This window comes from Poecile atricapillus, chromosome Z (genome assembly GCF_030490865.1).
Source record: "Poecile atricapillus isolate bPoeAtr1 chromosome Z, bPoeAtr1.hap1, whole genome shotgun sequence".
NCBI lineage: Eukaryota > Metazoa > Chordata > Aves > Passeriformes > Paridae > Poecile > Poecile atricapillus.
In genome coordinates, this window is record NC_081289.1 from 128,841,546 (window position 1) to 128,856,287 (window position 14,742).

The following is a 14,742-nucleotide window of genomic DNA, read 5'->3' on the forward strand; positions in this document are numbered from 1 at the left end:
ACTCATCTGTTTTGCTTAGTAAGAGATTGCAATAAACCTGCTATTCAGCTACTGGGTTCTCATGTCAGCTCATGTGGTCTTCAAAGCAGATTAGAAAATGGTAATATTGGTTTTCAGTTGAGAAACTGCTACCAAGAAGCTGATGTCTAAATATGGGAAATAACTTATACTGTGAATGTCTTCTATCAAATATGAACAAGTTTGTTTCTGCAGATTTTATCAGACAATTAGAATCTGGTATAAATACTCAAAATAATATTTTAAATAATTGAAAAGGTTTTAGGAATATAAAAACATTTTTCCCCATTTTGAATGTTAAAAAATTAGTAGAATTAGTCTCTTTGCTCATGCGTTTTTTTTTTATTTGCCCAGAGATTCTCTCTTTTCTTTGGCAGCACCTAAATGATATTTATATCATTTATATTCAGTATAAGAGGAAGTGTATGACAAAAGATGGGATGCTGTAGTGTGGAAGGACCTGACCAATACTGAAACCATGCTGGATGCTGAAGCATCAAAATAAGAAAGTACATGTTTTTCAGCCCAAGAACTGCTCATATCTTAGTTACTTATTTCTCATTGTTAACTAGTCAAGCTCTACTGCCCCTGATGTATTTTAGCATAATATCTAAAAGTGGGAGAAGCCACTGATTTCAAAAGCCCATAAATAAGAGAGGACCTTGTTTGTGTGACCTGTAGGTCTGTTATGTGACCATGTCTGAGAAGATATCTATGTGTGCATCCCAGACTGTAACCAATCTGGAGTGAAATTAATTGTACACTGTAGTGTTTTTTTTCTGAATGTGCAGAGCGTGAAGCTGCTGAAAGTTGACCATGTTCTTGCATAGCTGCCTCCTTCTGCCAGTGCAGATGTGTTAACATATGAAGTCTTGGTCAAAATTTGAAATCCTGACTTTTTTCCCTGTAGAATATGTCATTCTTTCAGCTCATTGCCAGTTACATGCCTGCTATGTTGCTCGGGCCCAGGATGAGACAGAAACCAGAACACATTTCTAATAAGTCAACTTGTTCTGCATCTGTTGTCTGTATGTACTGAAGGCTGAGTCTCCAGGGGAGGCACAGAGGTTTAAGAAAATTTAAGTTGATCAAAATCAGATCTTCATCCCTACAGCCCTGACCAAGGTGGAGCACTGTGCAATATATAGAATCCAAAATTTCAGGTCAAAAATAACTTTTACCTGAAGAAAAATTTCATTGCTCATGCAGTGTGTGTGTCTTTCCTCTCAGATATATCAATATGACAAAACAATTGTCAGGAATTCAATGACCAAGGAATCCATTTGTTCCCACACTTAAAAGCACTAAGTCCAGCAGACAGTGCCCTGTTCTGCCCCTGTGTGATCTGACTTGGTGCTGCCTTACATGTATGTTGCGTGAGTTTTTGTAATGCAGTTTATACCTGTTACTTCCCTCCAGTTATCTCATATGGCCAGATTGAGAAGAAAACAATGACATCAAATTATCATACCATTTTTCTTAGCTAGTGTGGGCTCCATTCCATAGTGAGGAAACTCTGTAGTGAATGGGTTCATATCATGCCTCTTGAACTGAGACCTCCCCATCTAGAGGAAAATTCTGTTCTCTCTTGCTCTTGCTTCTTCTTTTTTTCTACAGGTTTATGCTATTGGCAGTAGTGATAGAGGCTGGAATTTTGTTTTTACCATGTAAGTCCAATTCTACAGGCTTATTTTGCACAATTCACTTAAAGCATCCATGTAAAAATATACATTTCTAAAGTATTTTGGGGCAGGTCCTGAATTTCAAGGTAGAAGAGGAAGGCCGCACATTTTTCTGTTGCATGTTTCTTCATGCATTACAAACTTCTCTTTGGTTAGAATGTCTCCTTTCTGATCTCTAAGGTTCTCAACACTTGGTTCAGAACAACCATCTGGAAAATGGAGAAGTACTGAATTACAGGATTTTGGGGGCATTTGAATTACAGTATTTCAGGGGCATTTTCCACTGACAAGGGTGGTATTTGTGACTTCTGGAGAAGAAGAAAACTCAGGCTGAAGAGAAAGAAGAATGATGAAATAATCCAACAGCAAGATGAAAGAAAAGCAATGAAAATATGAGCAAAGGAATGAAGGCTTATGTATGGGAACAGTGAAATAGCCCTAGATGTGCTACAGTTTAATGGGGATATTTTTGTATCCTGAAGGTTTTTAGAATTAGTTTTTGTCTTAGCAGGGGTGTGGTAGTTTGCAGGAATAAAAAGTCTGAATTTACCTATTTTCTCTGTGTTTAAAGACAGAATCAAGTCACTGCTTTGAGTGTTGGTAGCAGTCAGTGAGTGAAATTCTCCTCTCAGTTTCACTGGTGGAATCTTATTTATCTGAGAATCTTTTTCTCTGGTCCTGTTTTGCTTTTGTGTTTGTGTGTCCCTTTGTGTGCACATTTTGTCTGTTCAGCCCAAGAATGAGAAAAACCATTTAGGAATAAAAATAGGAATATGGAAAGCCCTGACCGTGTAATGTTTTGTAGCAAAAGGAAAAAAAGATGTTTTTCATCATCGAAAATTCCAGTAAAGATCCCTGTAGTTTAGGCCTTCATTTTTACCCTTCCTTACTTCTCTGTGAGAAAACTACTGTCTCTTCTAAAGGAGATCAGGTAAAAATAGTTGTGTAGAAAAGTTTTAGTTTGTGCTTTCTCATTGTAAGTGGTGTTTAATTGCTCAGAATGGACAGAACAACAATATTTTAATTAAAACAATTTCAAAATTTCTCCACCCTTGAATGTGCTCTTCTTTCTCTTAGCTAATGCCTGTCTCCAAATAAAAGCCTCTTGAAGAAAAACAAAATAAGTCCAAGCCCTTTTTGAGGTGCTCACGGCATTGAAAATGCACAAGTATCTTTAGATAGAGGCAGGCAGAAATATTTTTCACAACAGGTCTATTTGCTGCTTGACAAATGCTTGTTGAAGCACTCAAAAATTTCACTGCATATTTGAAACAGCAGAACTGGCATCATAAAATTACGAGTGCTTTTTATTATCAAGAGTGCTTTATCATATTGAACTGTAACAGTTCCTATAATTTCTCTATAGCGTGGGTTTTCAGATGATTTTTTAAACACAATGCTGCTTATTTTGGTATGTTTTGCAAACATGTACAGAACATTACACAGATAGTAAACAGATCCTACAGATAGTACATAGACTATCTATACTACCAGAGACAGAGCTTTCCACATAAATAGACAGCTGAAAGCAACCTTTATTAATTTCTGCCATTTCTTTATTAATTGCAAAGTACATAAAGGAATAAAATCTAGAGGTTTCAAATACATGACAGTTAGAAAATTAATATGTCCCACAGTTGCTGAAACGTAATTTTCTGAAGCTTAGCAGTCCACTACACCTGTAAAACCATGAGCTTTGCTGCAGAGAAGCTAAGTTTTTTAGGTGTTTGTGCTTGTACCCAGCATTCCACTAACTTCCAGGGTTTTTGCAGAAGTCCAGGTACAGAAGAATGCTGTATATACTCAACATGCAGTGAGGGCCCAAAAAAGGATTGGGTTCTTGATCTGAAATACCAATGCATGTAGAGCTCAATGTGAACTACAGGGATGTTGGAATTCTCAGTCCCAAATATCCCCAATGACTCCATGGCTAACAACATAAGCTATAAATGCTGTCCTAGCATAACTACATCAAGCTGCCAAAACTCAGTGTGAGAATACCTCTTTTACAACACTGATGAAGCTGTTTCCAAAAGCCCATTTCATTTACACAAATCACGTGGCCCAAACCAAACCCATTAGGCCCCCCCTATGGTTTTCCTTATCCACTCAAGGTATTGCTTTGTGAGTCGAGTGTAGACACCTGGGCTATCAGCCCTGCCACAGCTCTGCGGCTTCCCAAACGAAGTGATGCCTCTCATCACATTGTTACATCTCAAAGGTCCACCAGAGTCCCCCTAGAATAAGGGAAAATATTGACATTCAAATTAACAAAAGCTAGAAATGTTTCTTTTACATAAATTTTCACTAGTTAGATGGAGAAAATAAAAATACGGCCTGTGTTATTAGGGATTATTTTTTCCTCCTTGGAAATTAATATTTACAACAGCAAAACAAATGAAAAAAAGGTTTCATGGATTTCAATCTAATCTTTCAAGTGTGTGTAATGTGGAATTAATCTAGCTCAGTGCTAAGGAAGAATTAGTCTTTTTGAAAATGAAGAAAAAAAGCTGAAAACTTTCCTCATGGAAAGTGTAAGTCTCCAGAGACTGATACCTTTTCTTGGATAACTTTTTAAATGCAATATTTAAGTCTTCTAAAATGTGGTAGTTCTTACACAGTTGAACTTGGGACTCTGTCAAAATGCTTTTTATCTCCAAAACTTATTCCAAAGTCTTCTGACATCAAAGAAGTTGTTCCACTGAGGTCAGCTACTTGAGAATGGGCCCATAAGGTGTTTCATGGACATTTTAGTATTAAACTCATTGAAGATGAGGATAGCTATCTGCCATGCCTGAGGATACAGCTGCAGTATCAAAAGGCTGCAAAGGTGAATTTACCCATCTTCAGTAGAGACAGAGATTGCAAATGTATAATGCTGGTACATTGTATTATATTTTTATTATACAATTTATGCAGTCATAGTAAATGTACTTACATTACATGAGTCCTTTTTTCCATTCTTAGCCCCTGCACATATCATGTTCTCTGTTATGACAGGTTTGCCATTATAATGATTTTTATCGTTGCAGATTTCCCTCCTGATAACGGTGATATTGACTTCCATCAGGGCAGTAGGCAACGTGTATGGATAATTGGTAATTGTACCCCATCCTGCTACTGAGCACACCGTTCCTGGTTTGGGATCATCATCTGAGGTAGGCAGGGGGATTGGTTGCACAGCTTTATTAAATTTTGCTCTTCCCTGAAGCTGTAGAAGATATGGAAAATTGGTATTATCGACCAGAGTCTAACAGAGTCCCTTGCATATTAACCATTGGATCTCTCCCATTATAGTAATTAATGCAATCCCTTTTTGAGATTCCTCAATTCTTTGTGGGAGTTTTTTATGTCATTAAAGTGAGAATGAGGAAAATTAGTATTATTTGTCTTATGAAAGCCCACTTACCTTCTGCTGATCTATTACCTTTAAAAAGCATCTTATTTTGCTTCTCTGCCTCTTAGACCATTTAGAAGACAAAATAACAGTAATTACTGAGGCTGGCAAAATTGAGGATGAAAATAGTCAGACATTTTTAATTAGAACTCTTTTTCAGACAGAACATTAGTGCTTTTAACCAAATGTTTTGTCTGCATGAATCTTTATTCTTTTATGGAAAAGCCGAAAACTGAAATATCTTGATCAAGGTCCAGAATTTGCCTACTAGCTGTGGCAAACATCACAGGAATTGTTGATTGCCATAGTTTCCAGTGCATCCCAAATTCCCCAGGCTGCTAGGTTAGCAGACCAGACTATAACACCCCAGAAAAAAACCCACCAGAAACTCCCTTGGCTCATCTCCTCCACAAGAAGGAAGAAAATAGTTCAATGTAGGAGATGTATATTCCACAAATGATATATAAGTATGTACCTGCAGCAGCATAATGTCATTTTCCTTGGTTCTGGGATTGTAGCATGGATAACGAATGCATTTTGCAATTTGAAAAGTCTGCTGTTCTTTTTCACTTTTTTTCAATGAATGGGCTCCAAGAATAACTTTGCTTTTTTCCCTGAGGAGAGGACCACATAGTTAACAGGATTCACTTTGATGTAACTGTAAATTTTTTGCTGGTTAGTGGGGTGCTATAATGTCCAGCTGCTACAGTCTCTTTTCTTGTGCCTGAAATGCAGCAGTAATTTAGAAATACCTTAAAGATGACGCTGTCATACAACAGCTGAAAGAAAAAAAGTGACTGAGTGAATCAAAATTCATGCTATCTTATTTTGATTTTTCCCAGGAGCGCAGAAAGGTTTCAGGTACCTGACTCTGGGTCTATCCCCATTGTTTCCTTTTGGGAACTGAATGAGTGGTGGATGCATCAGATTTGCTGTGGGTACTTGTCTCACCAACTGTGCTGTAATTTGTGCTGAAAATTTAGGAAAATAGGTAACAACATTGTTAGTTCAGAGATATCCTGGCTGTATTGAAATGTACCATTGCTTTGCTTTAACAGATTTCAACACGATTTTCTGAATCCATGTGAGACATGGCTCATTCCCCTTCTCTAGGTTTTTCTGCAATTTCCCGTACCTACAAGATCCTGCAGGGGTGTCAGAGTCATGCCTGCTGCGGCTCTCTGACAAACACACCAGCAGTCTAGCACTCCTTGCCCAAACAGGCCAAGCAGGCATTATTAAATGACCACAGGTACAGCTGGTTTTGGGCAAACAATGCATCCTACAGTTGAATGGGAGAATATTCTTGGAGCAGTTGTGTATGTTTGTATGTTGTATTCATGTCTTATTGTGGAAAACACAACCCTGGGAAAATGGTCGCTCCTTTCCTTCATCTATTGAGAGCTGTCTGCTGGTGTGTCTGTCAGAGAGCCGCAGCAGGCACAACTCTGACACTCTTTGTAGTAGGTCCCACATATCTCACTGTCTGGACAAGGACAGGACAGGTGGATACATTTCTCTGATGTTTGCAGAGTCCAGTGGCTCACTGGACTTGGTCAGGCTGTTGACAGAGCCTGAGTGAGGTCTGGCTCAGCAGCAGCTTCACTCCTCCCAACAAAAGCAAGTAGGGTTGAGATGTGGAATTCAAAACTCCTTGCCTTGGTGAAGGGCTCAGTAGAGCCAAATATCCATTTGCATCTTGATTTGGGCAGCAGAAGAAAGAATAGCTGGCAAGCCAACATATGAAGTAAGGCAGAGATCTCGCAGTGTGTCCTGTCACCTGTTTGGAGAATTTTTGTTCCTGTGTTAACCACATGCTGTCTCCTGTGCTGAACCGTGTATCTCTTGCAGAATAAAATGACAGGAATTTATTTTTGTTCTTAGAGCATCAGTTTAGACTGGACACTCCTCTCATCTAGTGTCCAGCTTGACTGAGAAACAGGGATAAAACTTTCTCCCAAATTCACTGTTTCAGAGTCACTATTCAATGCTTGCATGCAGCTAGAAGTTTTAAAGTATCTTTACTGAAACAGTGGAGATCAATATACCTTGTTATATTTTTTTATTCACTATAACAAATTTGTTGATAGAACCTATAAAGCACAGCAATCAGAACATGATCATGGTCATGATACGTGGACAGAGATACTAACTCTTCTGCTTGAAAAGAGATACCAAATACTCACTAAGGACAATCTCTGAATCACAGTTAAGAACTTACACTTTACAATGTGCAGCTGTTAACACCCAGTTTTCCTTGATTAAAGCTCCTCCACAAGAAACTCCTCTTGGTCCCTTGATTTGGGCCATAAATGGTCTAGAGTGTGGTTTTACTTCTTTTCCTCCAATGATATCTGCACACAAACCTAAAAAAGTAAGCCACAAGACAGACAGGTGGGCTAACAAATACTGTAAGACACTCTGAGTCTCCTAAAAAACACGTCTGTTGTAATTAGAAAGCATACAGACACACAAGTGTGCACATATGTCACAATGATGGTCTTCAGAGTAGAATTTTAAAACTGCTCAGCAGAATAACTTCATTACATTTCAATAATACTGAAATGAAATCAGTGGGGTGAGCTTGGGAAAAAATCCCACCAAAGTTTTGTTGTTTTCACACAGATTTATTTTCCTGAAGATTACTGATACGGTTAAGTTCTTAGCTTTCATTGTGATAACAACCTCAGATCTGCCATATCTTAAATATTGTGCATGGAAACTGGACTATATGGTGTAAGCCACATTACATGGATCTGTTTTTCAGAAGAGAAGATCAAGCAGTTAATGTATATGTATGGCTCTGGAGAGAAAGAGCAGATAATCATTATGTTCTATACTCAGAACTCCTCCAAACAGCTTGGACTTCATGGAGCTTTTGTTAAGACTACCCATTCAGAAATTATTTTGTTTGTGTGAAAGATCAAACAATGGAGAGAAGCTAATTATAAGAATTCAAATAATAATTGTGACTACTTCCTTTACATTAATACATATTGGCTTAGCTAGAATTCTGCACATCAGCTCTTACCTTCAAAAGTATTAAATTGTGTACTTACCTCCATGAATTACCAGAATGACAGCAGCAAAGGTGTACCAAGTGAGGAATGCACCCATGATTTCTGTCTGATGTTTCTCCTTATTCGCTGTTTAATATACCTCTATGAATCTATCTATATAAATACATAAATGAAGAGGATGTGGGTTGCGTTTTTCCTCTTAAGGGTGTTTGACATCTGTAACCACGACAGAGACAGAAACCCTCCCTAATGATAAACCTTACAGCAGAAGTGTTAGTAAGAATTTGCGTCATCTGCTGTGGTGTGAAGACAGGCCCTTTGTGCTCTCTGAATAGCATTCACAGAGAACTGATGTGTGTATGTGAAACACAGTGGCGCTCAGCTCACATAGATTTAGGCTGATCCAGTTGTCCACATGAAGTTGAACAGTTTGATTCCACACACCTCAGGAGGCTTCCAGGTCAGACATGAATTCCAGTCCATTCCCCAAGAATGCAATATCTGTTCTGCTCAGGAGACCCTTAGGGCCAAGGAATCTGATGTTTTCTCACTTCAGGATCTGATCCTATCTCCTTAGCTTTGCACTGGCTGAGCATTCATACAGCACTGAATGTGGTTTCATGGCCTATAGCTAAGGGTATAATGATATTTAAAGTGTCTTGAGGTGTTTTAGGTCTGGTGCAGAAGGCCATCAGTCTTCTAAAGGTGCAGATTTTCCAGCCCTGTGTACATGTCTGGAAAGCCCACAGTGTCTCAAATGTGACTAAATGCTGAGTTTTAGGCAACTGAATTGAGTCCTGAAAACTCAGGGTGGTTGGGCACTGGAACAGGCTCCCAAGAGCAGTGGTGATATCACCAAACCTGACAGAGCTCAAGACATGTTTGGACAACGCTCTCAGGCACAGGGTGTGATTTTTGGGGTGTGCAGAGCCAGGAGTTGGACTTTAATAGTCTTTGTGTGGGTTTCTTCCAACTCAGATATGCTACGATTCTATGAATAAATATTATCTGGAGCCTTGTAAAGGCACAGTTTCTCCTTTGCAAAGATACACCCAAATAATAAAAATAACTTGCATCAATGTAAAATAATTTGGAGTATCAATTATCCTATAACCTAACTAGTGAATTGTCACTGTCACACAGACTGGAAGGTTTCTCGAAGTCTCGAGCCTCACAACAGGCAACCTGCAGAAAGGAGCCTTGCAATGAGGAGCTTGCAGAAATCATTTGGGTTCTAGCTGTATCATATCTTGGGCTCAGTTGGCCCAGCACCACATGTGTTTCACCTGTAGACGACCTTGCTAAATTTGCTGTTTCTCTCCCTTTGGGACATAAGATAATTTGGCAGTTTTTCTGAAGGAGGCAGGTGTAGATCTAATTTTAGAGACTGCGAAGCTCTTTGTCACTGATGTGTCTTTGTTGAGACACAGTTACCTATGTAACACTGTGACAACTCCATGCACTGCTAAAGCTTACCAAGATTAAACTTCCTTTAATTTTTCTCCTCATTACTAGTACAACCCCCATAATTATCATCACTTTGTAGCACTGGTGTTCTTTTTTACAGTGTTCTCCTGAGCACAATACCACCAGGTATCATAGGTACAATTCTTTTTTTTATCAATTATAATTATTTGACAAAGACTGATTTTATGGTACTTTAATTAGCACTCTTACGATATTGAAGGTGTTTCCAGACTGAACTATGCAGAGACATGGTCAGGATGAACACTTATGAACAAAAATCCTGTATGCTTAGACATGCTTGAACTTGTAGCACTACAATGGTTGATCCTTGGATGGTCCTATGTGAGGTGCAATGGCCAGTAAAAAGACGTTTGGTATGTATCATCCTATGTTTGCCTGATCTGTTTTCAAGGAAAATCTGTTTGAAAGACATGGAATAAAACATTATCAAATGTTCCTAGATGTTTTCCAGGTAAATAGATAAATCTATAGGTAAATAGGTAAATCTATGCCTTGTTTCTAAAACCAAATCTTCTGTAGCCTATTTAGACTTTTTAAAATTTCTAGTTGTGCTTCTATTTACTTCTAAATCATACTTCTAAAGATATTGTTTTATAAAAATCCATAGGTACTAGCTTCTTAAAAAATCCCCTCCAATTCCGAGAGATACATTGACATTGATAATTAGAATTAGAAATATGCAGTCTAAACTATTCAGTATCAATTGATGACTTTCTGTGCAAGCTCCTAAATGACCTCTCTGACTATCTGTAAAATCATACTGATGGTATGGGTATTAAAGATCAGATTGATATGCATGTAACCAGCACCAGTTTTACACCCAAATGCTTTGTCAGAGAGTTTCTTAATCTTGTGATTTATATTGTCGATGCTGAAAATTTGAATTTTAGGGTTTGCAATTATTTGGCTGGGCTCCTTTGGTTATGGTAATAAGTTAATTTATGGCGAAGTTTAGATTCTATTGGCCTTTTGCAAGTAAAGGGAAACCCCAAAACAAAGCTTCCTTCTCAAATCAAATTATTTTGTTAGGTCCTCTCTTGCATACTCAATTGGTCTTAGAGACGAGTGAGGTATTGTAAGCAAAACATTCCATCCTTTCTCCTTATGGTGGTCACAAAGCAGAGCAACTCACTTGGCAGAAGCCACTGCCTGAGTAAAAGAACCAGGACTATATGCAGTGCTATTTCCAGCCTTTGGGGAAGTTTCCTATGGGCTTTAGGCTCAGGGGTCAGTGGATCACTTCCAGCTCTGTCCATTACTGTGCTGAGGTCTACTATCCCTTTTCTTTCACTCTGTCATTTTGACCATTTTCCTTCTGTAGTGACTGTGTTCCGTTTTCCTTCATGCTGCTTTCTTTGGTGCTTGAGGTGAGCATCAGACGTGATTTTAGGACATTGGTTCAGGAGACGAATTTAAACAATTTAAACTGTGCCTCTAAACCTTCCAGGCTTGCTGCTGCTGAGTTCAGGCAGTTTCAGCTCAGCTGAAGGGCTCTTTTCTTGGGCAGGGAAGGGAGGGCAGGGCCATGGTGCAGAGCTGGCAGCTGCCAGGAGCACAGCAAGGCAGAGCTGCCACACTGCCCTCTGTCTTCTCATTGGGCTGCCCCATCTCCAATCCCAACGTGTCTGGACACATCCCTTAGTGGCTGGGAGACAGATTCCCAGGGACTTGCTGGGGAAAGGTCAGAACATATGCTGGGGCATACCTGTTTTATTTTCTCCTCTGATACCAGTGCCTCATGATACTTACCCGGTTGTCTTTTCTGCCTCAGCTATTCACTTAGTGTCCCTGTTCCTGTTTATTTGCTATGTGATATCAGCAGAAAATGTAGTAGCACAGAAATACAAGTAGATGTAGTAAACTCAGGGAGTCCTCAAAACCTTGCAGCAAATCCTCATTCCTCCTATGATGTTGATAGTACTTGGCAAGAAGAATCCAGCTCTGGATTCTGGAATGCTCTGGAAACACAAACCTTCTCCTGTTTGGCCAGAATATGAATCTGTTTTCTATTTTGTCTCTTTTGCTGCTTTCCAATACCGCTAATTATTGGGAGGGCAAAACCATAAAGAACAAACATAATTATGCCTTTAGGACTCTCTTTGCAGAGACTACCTGTGGGTGAAGAATTCTGGGATTAGATGGAGAATGGAGAATGACTTTGGAGGAACAGGAGCTGGCTCTTTTAAGAGCTGAAGAGTTCTAATAGTAATTTGTTTTCTTTTAAAAGAGTTTTGGAAGAGTCTTCTGAAACATGAATCCTGTTACATTGTGCTGCACTGTGTGCATGTTTTCAAATTGGGTTCTAACTAATAAGATTCTGTGGCATAAAAATAAACATTTCAATGTAACAATCTCATTCAACAATGAGACTGAGATTAAGAGCTGCCATTCTGTATTTCTTGAATAAAAATGAGAGCTAATTATATTGGGATATTTCAGGTTCTTTCTAAAGGTACTGAAAATGGTAGCAAGTTTTGTGACTTCTTCACACAAAGGCAGACTGGGTTTTTTGTAGTGGTTTACTAGCAAGACATGCAAAACATGCATGCAGACACAGAGGTCTAAAATATGGAAATGTCTCTCTCACCAATTTATCCTTTTTGTGTGACCACAGATTAGATTTTTCTTTTGCTTTTGGCACTTTCAGCATCTAGGGTTTTCTGTATCTGAAAGCTGCACCCCCCCCAAATTATTTTTAGCAAAATACAAATTGCTTTGTCTTACATGTGTGTGGCTGGACTTGGCTTGTCTTTCAGATCACTTATTATATATTTCCCTCATATTCCTTAGCTTACAAAATAAGAGATGTTTGACAGTTCTCAGTGGCTCTTGCTAATCTATGTATGAATATTTTTCAGTCTTTCAACCAAAGATGTTACCTGGGAAGTGGAATTCTGTGGAGAAATTGCTGGCTGCTGATGTACCTGATGTATCTTGGTCCATGGGAGTGACCTTTGTACTCTATGCACCCTGATTTTACTCAGGAGCAACTTTTGAACTCTACATGTCCTGATTACTCCTTCATACTGGTGTTCTCTGAAGACTTTTCAGGTGGCCCATGCATTCATTTTCCCATTTTTTTCACACGCTTAAAGGTGGCCAGTTTAATTCTTGTCACTTTTTTTTGTTTGTTTGTTTGTTTTATTTTAAGCCAAAAGTGCATTGAATATCCTGAGATATCTAGGTGTTATTCAGGGTATAGATTTTATTCAGGTTTTATTAGAAGATTCAAGTCAGGTCTTAAAGAAATTGGAAGAGAAAATCTAAAGAAATCAATCTGCAGTAAAATAATACAATATTAATGATGTAAAGGGAAATTTCAAGAGAGGCAGCTATTAATAAAAACTTTAAAACCCATTTCCTGTAGGGGACATTTAAATACAAAAGAGTGAATGGAAATTTACCACTTCTGCCAGCTAAAAGCAGCAGCTATATCACCTGGAAGCTCTTCTGCTGTCTTGCTCTCTTTAGTTGCTGTTACTCTACTGACAAGATTCAAGTACTCAACTAAGAGTAAAAATATTCAAATTCCCAATTCCACTGGATAACACATAATATAATTGTGCATTAATATAATAATAAAGTGCACTTCTGTTGCATGGACATTGTTGCATGGACATTGTTGAAGGACATGGAGTGCATCCTCACTTATGAGCTTATATGGCTGCCATCTGGCACAAGAATTTAGGTGTTATTTTGTGGAGGAACTATTGTGAAAAAAATGGTTTTGAGAGCAGCACATTGTGAGTAAGTATCTTAAAAAGGGGCAACTTTAATTCTTCATTGAAGCGAGGCATGGCATGCGAGCCTATAAGTGAAGAAAGATGAGCATTGATTTTTCAATAAATTGTAAAAAGCAGCTCTCTCACTAAAATGATCCTAGAACTTGTCACTAGGTTTTTAGTTGTTGCAAATTACTGATTTGCATTGCAGAGCTACCTATGTTAGTCAGATCCTTCCAAAGTTACAGCATAAATACTGTGCTGTTAAAAGACCAAATTAATTCTTTATGCATGTGAAACACCAATGTCTTAGAGAAGGGAATATGTCCCAAGGTTTTTTAAACAAATCTTACCTGTGTGCCCAGAACTAAGCCTCAAAATACCCTGAGAGATGAAGTTGAAGTAGATGGGGACATTATTCCTCTCATTTTGATTGACCTGGGCTCACAAACCCAGAATGTCACTCATTTGACAAGGAACCTTGTCCTTTTGACAAGTTTAATGTGTGAGCAGAAACCTCTTCCCCAGGTGGAGCGCTCCGAGGTCAGCGCTGCTGTTGAACAGCTGGCTCAAGGTAAGGGGGACATCTACTGTTCACATTAGGAAGTAAAATGCCCCGTTTTTCTTAAAATGTTCCCTGAATTGTATTTTAGTTCTGCAATTTTTCCTTTTAAATTTGACTATCTGAGAGGAAACCAGTTATAACAAAAAACGTGCGAACCAGACATTCTTAAACACAGTGTGGGCAGGTTGGCCAGACTTCTATGAGTTAGTCTGAAATAGAGGACACAGCTCCTTCTAAGTTAATTTGACTTTCACTATTTTTTCAGCTGAATCAGTTTTGGTTGTAAGGACAGAAATATTCATTCCTAACATTCTCTGTTTTTCCAATTTACAAAACAAAACCAAGTCTTCCTTTTTGGAAGGGACTTTTTAATGGGATCTGGAGTCTGATTCTTCAGTCAATATGTCAGAGATATGCAGTGTCAGGTACACTTATAAAAATTCAGATTTGTTAGCTGTTCAGTGGAAAAGGCACTGTCTGTCTCTGATCCCGTGGAGAATGTGCTCTGGTCACTGATTTGGGTTTCTAACAGCATGTTGTTTTGGGCTGACTTTAAGTCTTTGTCACTGAAACAAGCTGAACCAGTATGGTTTCCTTCTCCTAAGCTGTAAGACAGTGCTCACACAAAACCCACCAACACTATTCTATGCCTGGTGCAATTGCAGTGCAGGTAAAACTTCCTAACTAATGGATCTCATGTGTTAATCATGTCTGAAACAAATTTTTTCTTAGGCAAAACAGCATGAATTCAGCAACATGAATTTCTGTGTGGCCTGTGAACCACCTGTTAGAGTGACAGAGATGGAATTTTGAGAGACATGTCATTCTCTCTGAGGAAGAAGTGGACTTT

At 38.6% G+C, this 14,742-nt stretch overlaps 1 protein-coding gene across 1 annotated transcript; it reads right to left on the bottom strand.

Annotated features, from left to right (window-relative positions):
- Window positions 1-3,260: 3,260 nt before the first annotated feature.
- LOC131573872 (granzyme A-like) lies at window positions 3,261-8,284 on the bottom strand. The gene is made up of 5 exons (XM_058828203.1): window positions 8,157-8,284; window positions 7,319-7,463; window positions 5,573-5,711; window positions 4,639-4,911; window positions 3,261-3,937 (listed from the first exon to the last, which is right to left on the bottom strand). The coding sequence occupies exons 1-5, from the start codon at window positions 8,212-8,214 to the stop codon at window positions 3,779-3,781; spliced, it is 774 nt and encodes a 257-aa protein (XP_058684186.1). The 5' UTR covers window positions 8,215-8,284; the 3' UTR covers window positions 3,261-3,778.
- Between the last annotated feature and the right edge of the window lie 6,458 nt (window positions 8,285-14,742).

What these genes read in the sequence shown, in the direction of transcription:
- LOC131573872 (XM_058828203.1), bottom strand. Translation starts at nt 8,214, where the DNA reads ATGGGTGCATTCCTCACTTGGTACACCTTTGCTGCTGTCATTCTGGTA. An exon ending in ACAGCTGCACATTGTAAAGT is followed by an intron (nt 5,712 to 7,318) that starts GTAAGTTCTTAA and finishes TCCTCTCCTCAG; the next exon opens with GGAAAAAAGCAAAGTTATTC. An exon ending in GAAAAAAGGACTCATGTAAT is followed by an intron (nt 3,938 to 4,638) that starts GTAAGTACATTT and finishes CCCTTATTCTAG; the next exon opens with GGGGACTCTGGTGGACCTTT.